The 12046-nt window shown below is 48.1% G+C and overlaps 1 protein-coding gene across 5 annotated transcripts in view; it reads left to right on the top strand.

Annotated features, from left to right (window-relative positions):
- LOC119508116 (prolyl 4-hydroxylase subunit alpha-2) overlaps positions 1-12046 on the top strand; it is a 35495-nt gene that overhangs the window by 8176 nt on the left and 15273 nt on the right. For all 5 annotated transcript variants that reach the window (XM_037801575.1, XM_037801578.1, XM_037801576.1 and 2 more), the window contains 5 exons: positions 3014-3113; positions 3933-4029; positions 4398-4549; positions 7851-7988; positions 11776-12015. In XM_037801575.1, the coding sequence (XP_037657503.1) occupies positions 3032-3113; positions 3933-4029; positions 4398-4549; positions 7851-7988; positions 11776-12015 (709 nt within the window). In that variant the 5' untranslated portion in view covers positions 3014-3031. The remainder of the gene's footprint in view (positions 1-3013; positions 3114-3932; positions 4030-4397; positions 4550-7850; positions 7989-11775; positions 12016-12046) is intronic.

The raw sequence follows: 12046 nt of genomic DNA, 5'->3' as shown, positions 1-12046 counted from the left end.
AAAGGGGGCTTGACATTGCCCATCTCCAGGCCTACTTTGCATGGATTGATGAGGGTTTCCAGGGGATTTTTCAGCAGCACTAGACAGTTCGTGGGGGCACTGGGCAGACACACATTCTCCCAGCCACTCTGTCCCAAGCATGCAGGTGGGTATGAGATGGGATGGAGGCCTTTTCCACACTGTGGGGTAAATCCCTCTTGGATGCTGCCTCTTCCCAACCTAGCCTTAATTAGAGTACATTTTGTACAAAGCCTTTTGTGTTCAGTGACCCAGGATCAGGAGTAATGGTGGGGCTGCAGGACATCCCTGCATGGAGTGGCAGTGTTGATGTGGCTTGTTCATCTTTGTATCCCAAGTACCTAGCTTGGTACCTGGCATATTTGGAAGCTGCTGGTAGGTGCCCAGCTCTCTTGGCTATCAGAGCTATCATCTGCCTCCCCCTGCTAGAGCAGGACTTTCCAGGCTCTTGGTAAGCCATTTCCCAAAACCCCATCTGTGATTTGTTGGAGCTGTGCCTCCAGGCTGGGATTCATTGATGGGCTCAGTCTAAATCAGGCAGCGCATTCCAGAGAAATGACAGCTGGTATTCATGTAATGAAGAAACCTGGCTGCTTTTTCCTGAGTCCTATAAGGCATGACCCATGGACGGTATCACCGGGGTGACATGAAAGGAATGGAGAGGCTTTTCTCTCTCCTCAATTTGTTACCTGATCTCTGAAGAAGTATGCAACTGCAACTGGTACCACACCTGGGGAGAAGAGCTGCGGCCCCCAATTCCAACCATGTCTAGTCTGGGCTCCTGCCTGGGCCCTGCTCTTCCACTGCCCCAGCTCTCAGGGTCAGCTGACTGGTCCCTCACTGTCCCTACACATATCCTCCCGGCCCTGGGTCTTGTGTTCCTTCCCTGTGTCACACACAGAAGGTGCTCTCCTGAGCTAATCAAGCCTCTTGAGGTACAAGGAACAGACACCTTAAGTGAAAGGGGTGTGCGTAAGCAAGAAGAGAGGCCTTTTGGAATCCTGAGGTGGAGAAAGCACTATGATCAGGCCCTTGGGAGCAGACCTATGCCTGGAAGAGAGAGGACCTGAGTTCCTCCCCAGGTCTGTTCACCTTCTCACTGTTTTGCTGTACTCTGCTGCCCTAACTCTATAACCAACTCCTTAAGCCACTGCTTCCTACCCTACAGCAGGTTCTGAGTTGAAAGATCTTGTCCTGTGCATGTCTCTGTCCTTAAAACCTAGGGTAGTGACTGGCATGCTGTCAGCTCTGAGGATGTTTGACAGGGGCATGAAGGAATGGGGCCATTCACTTAATCTCTACTCTTCCTGATATTAAAACCTGTTGGGAAGCGGGGATAGTGATTGGGCTGCTCTGAGGCTAACCTGGAAAAATAACAGATTGGGATTTCTCCTGCAAGGGTGAGGTGAGGAATAGTGGATGTGACTGGGCATCTAACCGTCTATGGCAGGTGAAAAAAACTAATGAACAGGAATAAGTTCAGACTTACAACTTTGACAGATAATGGCTGTCACTTTTGGGGGAAGCATTTGTGTTTCCTTTATTTTCCTTGTTTTCTCTTAGTAAAGCTCCATTTGAGTACTCCAGTGACTGAAGTGGAGGCAGGAGGATCTGGGGCTCAGATGGGTTCTGGTCCTGCAGCACTTGGGAGGGTGCCCCGGTGGATTCAGCTCGCCTCCTGGGCATGCTCCGGGCTGCGTGGCTGAGCTGGGAGACTATGTCAGAGCTTCCAACAGGGCCACTGCCATTGGGAGCTGCCCCAGGTTTTTTCTGCTGCTGTCTGAGCTGGGCCTGGCTATTTCTAGACTGATGAGAAGACAGCAGTTGTCCTGTTCCCCATGTCAGCAACCCAACCCAGACCAGCCCAAGGTTTTGGCCATGCGTGGCTTATTCATCTTTGTATCCCAAGTGCCTAGCTTGGTGCCTGGCATATTTGGGTCTTTAATAAATATTTATGAATGAATGGTGGCTCACCAGTGAGGACAGTGTCTGCCGAAGAACCTCGTCACAGGAAGAACAGCATCCATCCAAGATAGTGCTCATTCCCCTGACTGCTTTCCCTATGCACAGGTGCAGACTGGCTGGGATCAGTTTTATTCCTCTTCTGGCCAACTGTTCGCTATACATCTCGGTTCGGAGTGGGTTCCCTGAAGCATGTACCACATTGTGTCAAATTTTCTTTCTGTGCTTGTCTGTCATGTACTTTCACCGCCTTGTGTGCAGGAGCTGCGTGCTACGTTGGGGTCCCCTGCCCTAGTACTGTCCTGGCACATGTGTTGGAATGAAAGACAGAAACAGACAAGCAGTCTGTGAAACACGAAGGGGTGTGCTGGAATCATGGACTGACTGACTATTAGAACCAGAGGTGCCCCCCACTGCGATTCAGCTTTCTCATGTTGCAGGTGGTTACCAGGAGTCGAGAGGGGCGGGGACTTTCCCGAGGGTGCCACACCCCATGCTTTTTCCACGGAAGATCCTGAATACCCTTCTCTGTGCTGGACTGGTGTTTTGTAGGGCTGCTGTTGCAAAGTACCACAAATGGGTTGGCTGAAGACAACAGAAATTTATTGTCTCACATTTCTGGAGGCTGGAAGTCTTGTCGGTTTCTGGTGGTGCCTTGTAAGCAATCCATGGCTTATGTCTTAACTTAGTCTCTGTCTCTGTCACCTGACTGTCTACTGTCTGGCTCTCTGTGTCCAAATTTCCTCTATTTTTAAAGACACCAGTCTTATTGGATTAGGGCCCCCCAGTCCAGTTTAGCATCATCTTAACTAATTGCATCTTCAAAAATCCTATTTCCAAATAGTGTCACATTCACCAAGACTGGGGATTAGGACTTGAACATATCTTTTGGGGGACACAATTCAGTCCGCAATGGCTGGGATTTGGGCATGTTTGAATGTATGTATATGAGCACACATGTGTTTTTGTCTCCTAAGCTAAGGTGCTCTTTTTCACTATGTTGATCCATTTAATGTTACTGAATGCTTTGCAGACACTGACCTCTGTGACCATGAAACTCCAGTCACCCACGCTGCTGCTGGCCTGCTTTGGCATCCTGGGATGTGTGCGGGCTGAATTCTTCACCTCCATTGGTATGGGCCAACAGGACTATCACATACTTGAGCAATCCTGACATCTCACTCTGAGTGTTCTCATTCAGGCTAGGATGGCCTCATCCACTGGTTTTGACCAGTTTTGGGGAGAGTGGAGCTTGAAGAATTGCTGTTTGCCCCTCTCCGAGATCCTGTTGAGCTGGAGGTCCTGGGAGTCAGCTCTCTGGATTGGGCCTTCCTACCGGGAAGTGCAGGCTCCTCCTGGGCGGTCTGTCCCCTTTGACCACTAGTCCCCTGAACAAGAGAGTGATTCTAAGCAGAGAACTCTCTATGGCCTGAGGGTCCAGCTGCTTTTCTCCTGCTGACCTGAAGCCTCAGAGCTCGTTTCCATGTGACTAAGCCCCCAGGATGTCCATGCTCCGGTGACCTGACCATTTGGATAACAGTGGGAAAATGATATTTGAGGCTTCTTCCTTGAGGAGCCCCCTGCGTATTTAACCTACACACCCCATTGGGAGCATCTTCCTCTCTTTCCCTGAAGCTGGGGGCCAGGACCATGTGAGGCATAAATATATGCCTACATAATAAAATTAATTCCAGCAGTGGCTTTTATATACCTGATTTGGATATAAATTCATTAATTTCTAATTAGATTACAAAACCTGTTTATTTTGGCCAAGTTAATACTTATAATGAATGAATATATGAATGAATAAATAGGCCTCATTTAACTGCAAGTCCCCACACTCCTAAGAGAGATGATACTCCCCTGGCCCAGGGGCCTTATCTCTGTGTCCAAGGAAGGGGGCTGGAAACCATCATCTGTTTCTCACTGGCCCTTGCTTCTCTCTCTTGCAGGACACATGACAGACCTGATTTATGCAGAGAAAGACCTGGTGCAGTCTTTGAAGGAGTACATCCTTGTGGAAGAAGCCAAGCTCTCCAAGATTAAGAGGTGTCTGATGTCCTGAGTTCCTACACCCACTCTAAGTCAGCTTGTTATCCCATTCCGCTCCCCCCCACCTAACACCCTTCCAGGAACCTATACAGGTTCCCATAAGAGGAAACCCTTTGAGAGGGCAATGTAGGGCTGGCCTAGGGTTACTTATGCCAGTCCTCCAGAGTGTAGTATACAGGCTAAGGAATCACTATTTCCCCTTTCTATTTAAGAGTCTTTTTGCTTACATCTAGATTAAGGGGCTGGATGTATCCGCAGGGAGTTGCTATATTTATTGTTTATTAATTCTTTATGAAAATCTCATCAGGGAAATTGCCACCTGTGTGGGTGGGCATGATAGTCTTCCTTTTCTTCTGCTTCCACAGCTGGGCCAACAAATTGGAGGCTCTGACCAGCAAGTCGGCTGCTGACCCCGAGGGCTATCTGGCCCACCCTGTGAATGCCTACAAACTGGTGAAGCGGCTGAACACAGACTGGCCCGCGCTGCAGGACCTTGTCCTGCAGGACTCAGCCACAGGTGAGGGTCGTGAGCAGGTGCCTGGGTGAGTGGGTATGTTTGTGTGCTCATGCCTGGGTGTATGTGTGTGAACCTCCCTTGGGTCTAGATGTTGGTGGGCATGGGCAGTGTATGAGTATGGAGACTTCTAGTCCCATGGCTCTGTTCCTTCTCGGTGGGGACCTGGTGATTAGCTGTCCTTGTTTTTAAATATGTAACAATAATATATATCAGTTCTTACTTTTCCCTAGTGTTTTATTTCTCCTTTGTTTGGTAATGATCATTTTACTAATTACACTTTTGTAATATATGATTTTGTGGAAAAGGTGGAAATATGAAAACAATCACATAAGAAAACAATTTTTTCTTAATTCAATTTTTCTTAATTCAATTGCCTAGTAATAAGCACTGTAAAATTTCAGTCTTTCTGTACATACATGCACATTTTTTAACTTACTTTGGAATAATTTCAAACTTACATGACAGTTGCAAAAATAATATAAAACCCATATAAAGAACTCCAGCATGTCCCCCGCCCCCAGATACCCAGATCTTCTAATTTTAACATTTTGCCACTTAGCTGTATCAATCCATTTATCAGTCCATCATCTCTCTGTAATATCTATTTGTCTATTTTCTAAAGATTTGAGAATAAATTGTATACATTATGCTCCTTGAACATATGCTATTTTCATATACATTTCCTAAGAACAAACACCTTAAGTATAGTTATCAAGTTCTAGAAATTTAACATTGATAAGTTTACAGTCTGTTTCAATTTTTAAATATTTCCCAATAATCTTTTTATTTTATAATTTTTATTAGAGAAGTTGTACGTTTACATAAAAATCATACAGAAAATGCAGTTTCCATATTACACCCCCCCCCAATATTAACACCTTGCATTGGTGTGGGACCTTTGTTACAATTGATGAAAAAATGTTATTAGAATTGTACTATTAATTGTAGTCCATGATTTACATTAGGGTTTACTGTTCGTGTTGTGTGTCCTACTTTTTTAAAAAATTTTTATTCTAATAACATATATCCAAGCTAAAATTTCCCCTTTTAACCACATTCAAATATATAATTCAGAGGTGTTAATTAAATTCACAATATTGTATGATTCTATCTTTTAAAAATGAAATCATACATATATACCAGAGGATGCAAACTCACTTGCTTCCAGGGACCAAATGAATGAACAAAAATGAGTGAAGTGGGCTGGGTAGCAGGGCCAAGGCAGGCTGGAGAGCACAGGCCTCATCTAAATGCATTCCCATTCATGTCTTTTACAAACAGAAAACATGTCTGCTGGCAGCCTTGTGACATACCCATGTGCTTGTTTTTTTTTTTTTTTTTTTTTTTACTACATTTTCCAGATTCTGTCTGTATGCCATTAAATGTTCTTCTACAACATGATTTTAATGGCTCAATAGTATCTCTTATACTGATGTACTGTAAAACTGGTCAAGTCACTGGATGTGGGATTGTTTCCAAATTATCTGCAATCTTGTATGTATATATCTTTGTGCCCGCCTCTGATTTTTTCTTAGGATAAATTCCTAGAAGTGGTATTTATATGTCAGAGTATGAACTTTTTAAAAAAGCTTTTAGCTATGCTTGGTGCTTTAACTGTGGTAGTAATTTTATGCTCTAATGCTTTCCTCTCAGCAAGAAGAGACGGTGGGGTGGGCCTGGAGCAGGGCCCTCCTGACTCCCAGCCCCTCGTCCAGCCCGCTGGACTGTTTGCCTCTTTCTCTGAGCTGGGAGTGCTGGTTAACCTCAGACAAGTTGTCTCTATGGCTGAGGCATTTCAGCCCATGTGGCTGGACTGGGCTGAGCTTGGCTGAGGGCATGGTGGCCTCAGAGGGGGGACTGGTGAGCTCAGCCAGGCTGGAGTTGTGCCCAGTGAGCTCACTGCCTCCAGAAACCACAGCTGTCTTTCTGAGATCCCCCCTCCCCCTGCCCCCCGGCCCAGCCTGGGCCTGTAGCTCAGAACAGCCCATTCTGCCTGCAGGGTGGGAGACTAAACCTGACCCAGACGACCTCTGACCTGTCAGTCTTGTTCTCCACAACCCACATCCCCTGCTATCAACATCTGTTTTCCTTGGAAAATTTTATAATTATCTGGAGGGAGACAGGACAGGTCCAGAGAGCAATAGGATGTTTTCATCTCTGACTTTCAGTTCTCGCCTCTGAAATGAGGGGGCCACAGTGTGCCTCTTTCTGGGGCATGTTTTCTTTTTTCTGGATTCTAAACTTAGAGGCCCTGACCTTGCAGCTGTGAGGAAGACGGAGTTGCAGCTGCTTGGTCTCTGCATCCCCAGGCATGGCTAGAAGAGGGTGTTGGAGCTGGAGGTCATGATAGTGTGTGGCAATGGGTGTTGCTCCCTTAGGGGGTTGAGGAAGCTGGGAAAGGAACAGCCTGTGAATTCCCCTCCCAATTCTCATCTTATAGGCAGAATTGGATTACAGGCCTGGCTCCCACCTAGAGCCCTGGGATTGTAGGAAGGGCAGATTTTGCTTTACAGCTAGGGTGTGGAGTTCTGGAACAGCCTCCTTGGGGTAGTTCTGTAGTCAGGGTCTCTCCCAGGCTGTGGTCTTGAGCACTCTACTTGGGGAGCTCATATTGTGAGCTCATTGCAGGCCTGAGTGGTGAGATCGCCCTAGAGAGCAGAACAAGGCCTAGTGTGGTCTTTCCGAGACTCCCAGCTGGTAATGGAAGAGTGTAACAGCACCTCGTTCCTCCAGGCTCTCATCATCCCCTTTCTGGATGATAAGAGCTGTGGTTGGTGAGTGTTCTGCTGGGTTCCAGAGTTCACTTTTGTCCTCTGGGCTCCTCACCTTGATATATGAGCTGGAAGTCCATGCTTACCTGGCCAACCCAGTAATCATCAATCAGGGCTTTCCATGTGATTCATTTTCTACTGGGTGGTAGGCAAGTCCTCCTTGAGTCCTTTCCTGTGTGTCTCTCAGTTACCCTCTCTATCCTCTGCCCTTCTGTCTCTGCCAGTCCTGACTGAGTGCTTTAGAGCCAAGCATCCTGGCCCCAAATGTTAACCAATGTATATGGGGCCATTCCTGTTCAGTGCCAAATGACTAGCACAGGCAGTACGTACAGTGAGAATAAGCAAAGAGAGGTTCTTATGGATGGAGCCATCAAGGAGGTCTTCCTGGTAGAATAGGAAACAGCTTCTGAAGGAAGGGGCAGGGAGATTCCACTAGCCAGAGACCCTTTAGTGTGTGGCTCTCTGGTCCCAGGTGGAATTCTGCCCCTGGATCAAGGGTAATCTCTCGTTCTCGCTCTCTTGTTTGGAAGGCTTTATTGCCAACCTCTCAGTGCAGCGGCAGTTCTTCCCCACTGACGAGGATGAAACAGGAGCTGCCAAGGCCCTGATGAGGCTTCAGGATACGTACAGGCTGGACCCGGACACGATTTCCAGAGGGGAGCTTCCAGGTAACTCTCTACTCCAGGCTTCGCCTGTCCTACATGGGTCTTTATGGTGGCTGGACAGGATGGAGCTACTTCAGACCTGGTTCTCTATCCTCAGGTGCACCGTTACCTCTGCACTTCTTTAGGCCCCACTTGGTGTCAATCTCCCATTTCCATGACACCATCTCCCCACAGCTCTTATGTGCCACCTCCCTCCATGTACCGGGCAGAGGCCTTCTCCTCCTGCCTCTTGGAGAAAGCCAGGATGACTGGATCAGGAACTCCTCAGCCTCTGACCCCAGAGCACCACACAGATCTGTGTCCAGACCCACTGCTGTTTTCAGCCTCCTTTTTCATCTTGTCCAAGGCTGGACTCACTACCCCCTGTCCTGTGCCCCCCTCAGTTGCATTCTCTGCACCTGTTTCTCTGTTCCCCCCAATCTGGACTCTTCCTCCTGAGTTTACATTGGCTCCATTCTTGTTCATCTTGCAAATACCTTCCCTCAGGACCCAAGGCTCCTTGAATCTCTTCTGCCAACCAATCTCTTCCCCACTCTGGCTAGGCTTCTGGATAGAGTGATCTATATACTTTTCTCCTCCTTGGTTTGCACATGCTATTCAGCTTACGGTATCTGATTTCTTTCCCCACTGTCCACTGATCCTGGCCTTGCAAGGTCACCAGTGGCCACCTGGCTGCTAAAGCCAGTGGATAGGTTCCAGACATAATGTTCTTTAACTTTTAGCAGCATTTGACACATTGATTGCCTTGATATTCTACCCCTCTTTGAATTCTTCTGGGAGATGACACTCTGCTGCTTCTCCTTTAGCCTTTCTGGTTATTGTTTCTCTCTCTCTTACGTACAGTCCCTCTTTACACTGACTGCTGCAGTGTTAGTGTTTATAAGAAGATATATTGAGTTTGGGGGGCTACTTGAGACCAGTAAGCTCAGGGATTCAGTTAGACCCCATTAGACCTTGGATGCTGTCTTACTCATGGGGACCCAGAGGGAATCATAGTGTGTGGGAAAAAGGAGCATTCTGTCAATGGCTGGTCAAAGCTTGGAGCCCTGGTACTGAGGGGGTCTGGTGAGCTAACCATAAGGGGCATCAACCTCTCCCTACTCCTGCCTGTGTCATGTATTAGACCAATCCAGGTCATGTGACCCAAGTCTCAGTCCCCAACAAGGCCAGAGAGAGAAGGAAGCTCAGGGCACCTGCAAGATCCATTCACCCTGTACTTGTGAGAATAGTTGGTGGAAAGAGGGAGCCACCTCTAGACATTGACCTTTTCATTTTCATTGAACAAGCCCATGAGAGCCCTGGAAGGGGAAAAGAGGTGGGAAGGAATTACTCTCCAGGACTCTGTCCCTACCTCATGCTCTCTCTAAGCCCCTTCCCCAGATGAGCATAACCATTTCCAGCATTGAGGTATTGCCCATATATGGATGACTCCAGGTTTATGTTTCCTGTCAAGGTTTGTCTCCTGAGCTTCCCATCTGTATAGGCAGATCTTTCTTTACTTGGATGTTCCATGAGCTCTTCAAACTTCACATGCCCCGAACTGAATACTTCATTCCCCTTTGAACTGTCTACCTTCCTCCCTCACCCTTCGTTCAGCAGAAAGCACCCCCATTCACTTGCTTCCCAAGCCAGAGTTCCAAGGCCTATGGATTCTACCTCCCTAATGTCTTCTGTACTTGTTGCCTGGACTTGTAGCCACACGGCCACGTCTCTCTCAACTGGGTTATTGAAATATCATTCTGACTTGTCTCGTACTCCAACACACTCCTTAACACCATCCTCCCTGTGGTCTCTATACCACAGCCAGCATAGCCTTAAGTGAACATCTGTTCACATGAGTTCCCAATCACAATGCTCCCAGAAGAACTCAAAGAGGGGTAGAATATCAAGGCAATCAATGTGTCAAATGCTGCTAAAAGTTAAAGAACATTATGTCTGGAACCTCCACTGGCTTTAGCAGCCAGGTGGCCACTGGTGACCTTGCAAGGCCAGGATCAGTGGACAGTGGGGAAAGAAATCAGATATTGTAAGCTGAATAGTATGTGCAAACCAAGGAGGAGGAGAGTATATAGATCACTCTATCCAGTCCTGCATGACTGATCTCCCCAGCCTCCTCTTCTATTGCACCAGGACTCCCATCACTCAGTGCCTTTGCTCATCCCACTTCCTCTGCCTTTACCCACATCAGCTGGACTATTCGGTGTCTGATTGCCCATCAGCACTCAGTTCAGCTGTCATTTTCCAGAGGGCACCCTCCAGGGAATAAATATTCGAGTTGGATTCTTGGGAGGATGTTGAGTGCCTGGGAGCCAGTCTTAATATTTTTCGCATCTGTGGAGCACATTAATAAGAGCAACTGGTCATTAGCATCCTAACGTTCATAGAAGACATGTTCATGTGTCGTCTTACTGAATCATTGGCACAAGCGCTCTAAAATTGATGGTATCATCTCAATTTAAAGATAAGGGGACTGAGACTCAGAGAGGTAACTTTTCCATAGTCACACGTCTGGTGAGGGTCATAGTGAGGTCCACACAGACCCAGCTTTGTCCAGCTCTAGAGCCCTGACTCACTCGACTGAATCACCTGCTTCCCTAGTGCAGGTCTTCGGGCCTGCAGTCAGAGGAGATCTGTGGATACCCATGGAGAGTGGTGAGGAGCCCAAGGAATCCCCTAAGCCATGGCTTGCCTACTAACTCCATTTTGTGATTACTCTCCCCAACTTCTATCCCACACTGTCCGTTTCTGAACCAACAGGGCAAGCGGACCCTGAAGCAGCCAGCCCACCACAGCAGGGTTTTCATTCGGGACAGAGGCCCATCTTGGGCAGCAAGCAGAAAGAGTCCACTCTGAGGGAATTCTTTCATGCTAGCCATGCCCAGCCTGCTGTTAGTGGCATTGTGGGGAGACGCCCTTCCTTTCAGGGAGGGTCACAGCCCTCCTTACTCTCTGTGGGATCTGCTTTTTCATATTGTGTTCTGAGGAATACACACACACAGACCCACTCCCCCACCCCCACCCCCAAACTCTGCATCTCCCTATATCTAACACACCATAACACATCTGCTTGGCTTGCAACTATCTTCACTGTCACTTTTCAGCACTCAGCCCACCGCAGCTGACTCACGGCCACAGGCCCTGCTGAATTGGTGCTCACCAAGGTCTCTCTCACCTAGTGGCCAAAGCTGGCAGTGCACTCTTGGCCTCCCTGGCTTCTGTCGCCTCGTTCCTGCCCCATTTCTTCTACCTCTTAGTTTCATTCACTTGCTGTTCTTTCTGTATAGGTGCTCCCTGGGGCTCTAGCCTCAACCACCTTCTCCACTCTTCCCCCATACTCTTCCTGGAAGCGATTTTCCTCATCTTTAGCTTTAGCTGCCACCGAAGTTCTGCTTTTTATATTCAATTAAAACCATTTTTCTCCACTCTGGACTCATGTGGCCAGCTGCCCACCAGACATCTTCTCCTATGTGGCCCACAGGACCTTACCATTCTCCTGAACACTACTTCTGTGGGCTCCTTGGGCTCCCCCATAACAAAAGTCCCTTCCCACTTGGGAGAAGAGGAGGTTGAAGCTAGGAGATTTATGTGTGAACCCCCACCAGGCATAGGGCAAGCCTGGCTATGCCCACTGCTTATCAGTGACCCTTTGGGGTGTATGGGCTGAAGCCCTGGTGTGGCTCTGCTGGGATGAAGCCCCCTACCAGTGGCCTAGGCTATTTCTTGATATGGGAATCCCCCTCCCTAACACAGAAGGTTTTTGGAGCTTGACTCTTTGCCTCTCCTGCTGCAGGAACCAAGTACCAGGCAACACTGAGTGCGGACGACTGCTTTGGAATGGGCCGCCTGGCCTACAATGAAGGAGACTATTATCATACCGTATTGTGGATGGAGCAGGTGCTGAAGCAGCTTGATGCTGGGGAAGAGGCCACCACAACCAAGGCCCAGGTGCTCGACTACCTCAGCTACGCTGTCTTCCAGTTGGGCGACATGCACCGGGCCTTGGAGCTTACCCGCCGCCTGCTTTCCCTTGGTAAGGAGATTCTAGGGGAAGGTAAGCTGGG

Source organism: Choloepus didactylus, chromosome 13, assembly GCF_015220235.1.
Source record: "Choloepus didactylus isolate mChoDid1 chromosome 13, mChoDid1.pri, whole genome shotgun sequence".
Lineage (NCBI taxonomy): Eukaryota > Metazoa > Chordata > Mammalia > Pilosa > Megalonychidae > Choloepus > Choloepus didactylus.
The sequence above is the reverse complement of the archived record's forward strand: the minus strand, read 5'-3'. Positions and strand labels throughout refer to the sequence as shown.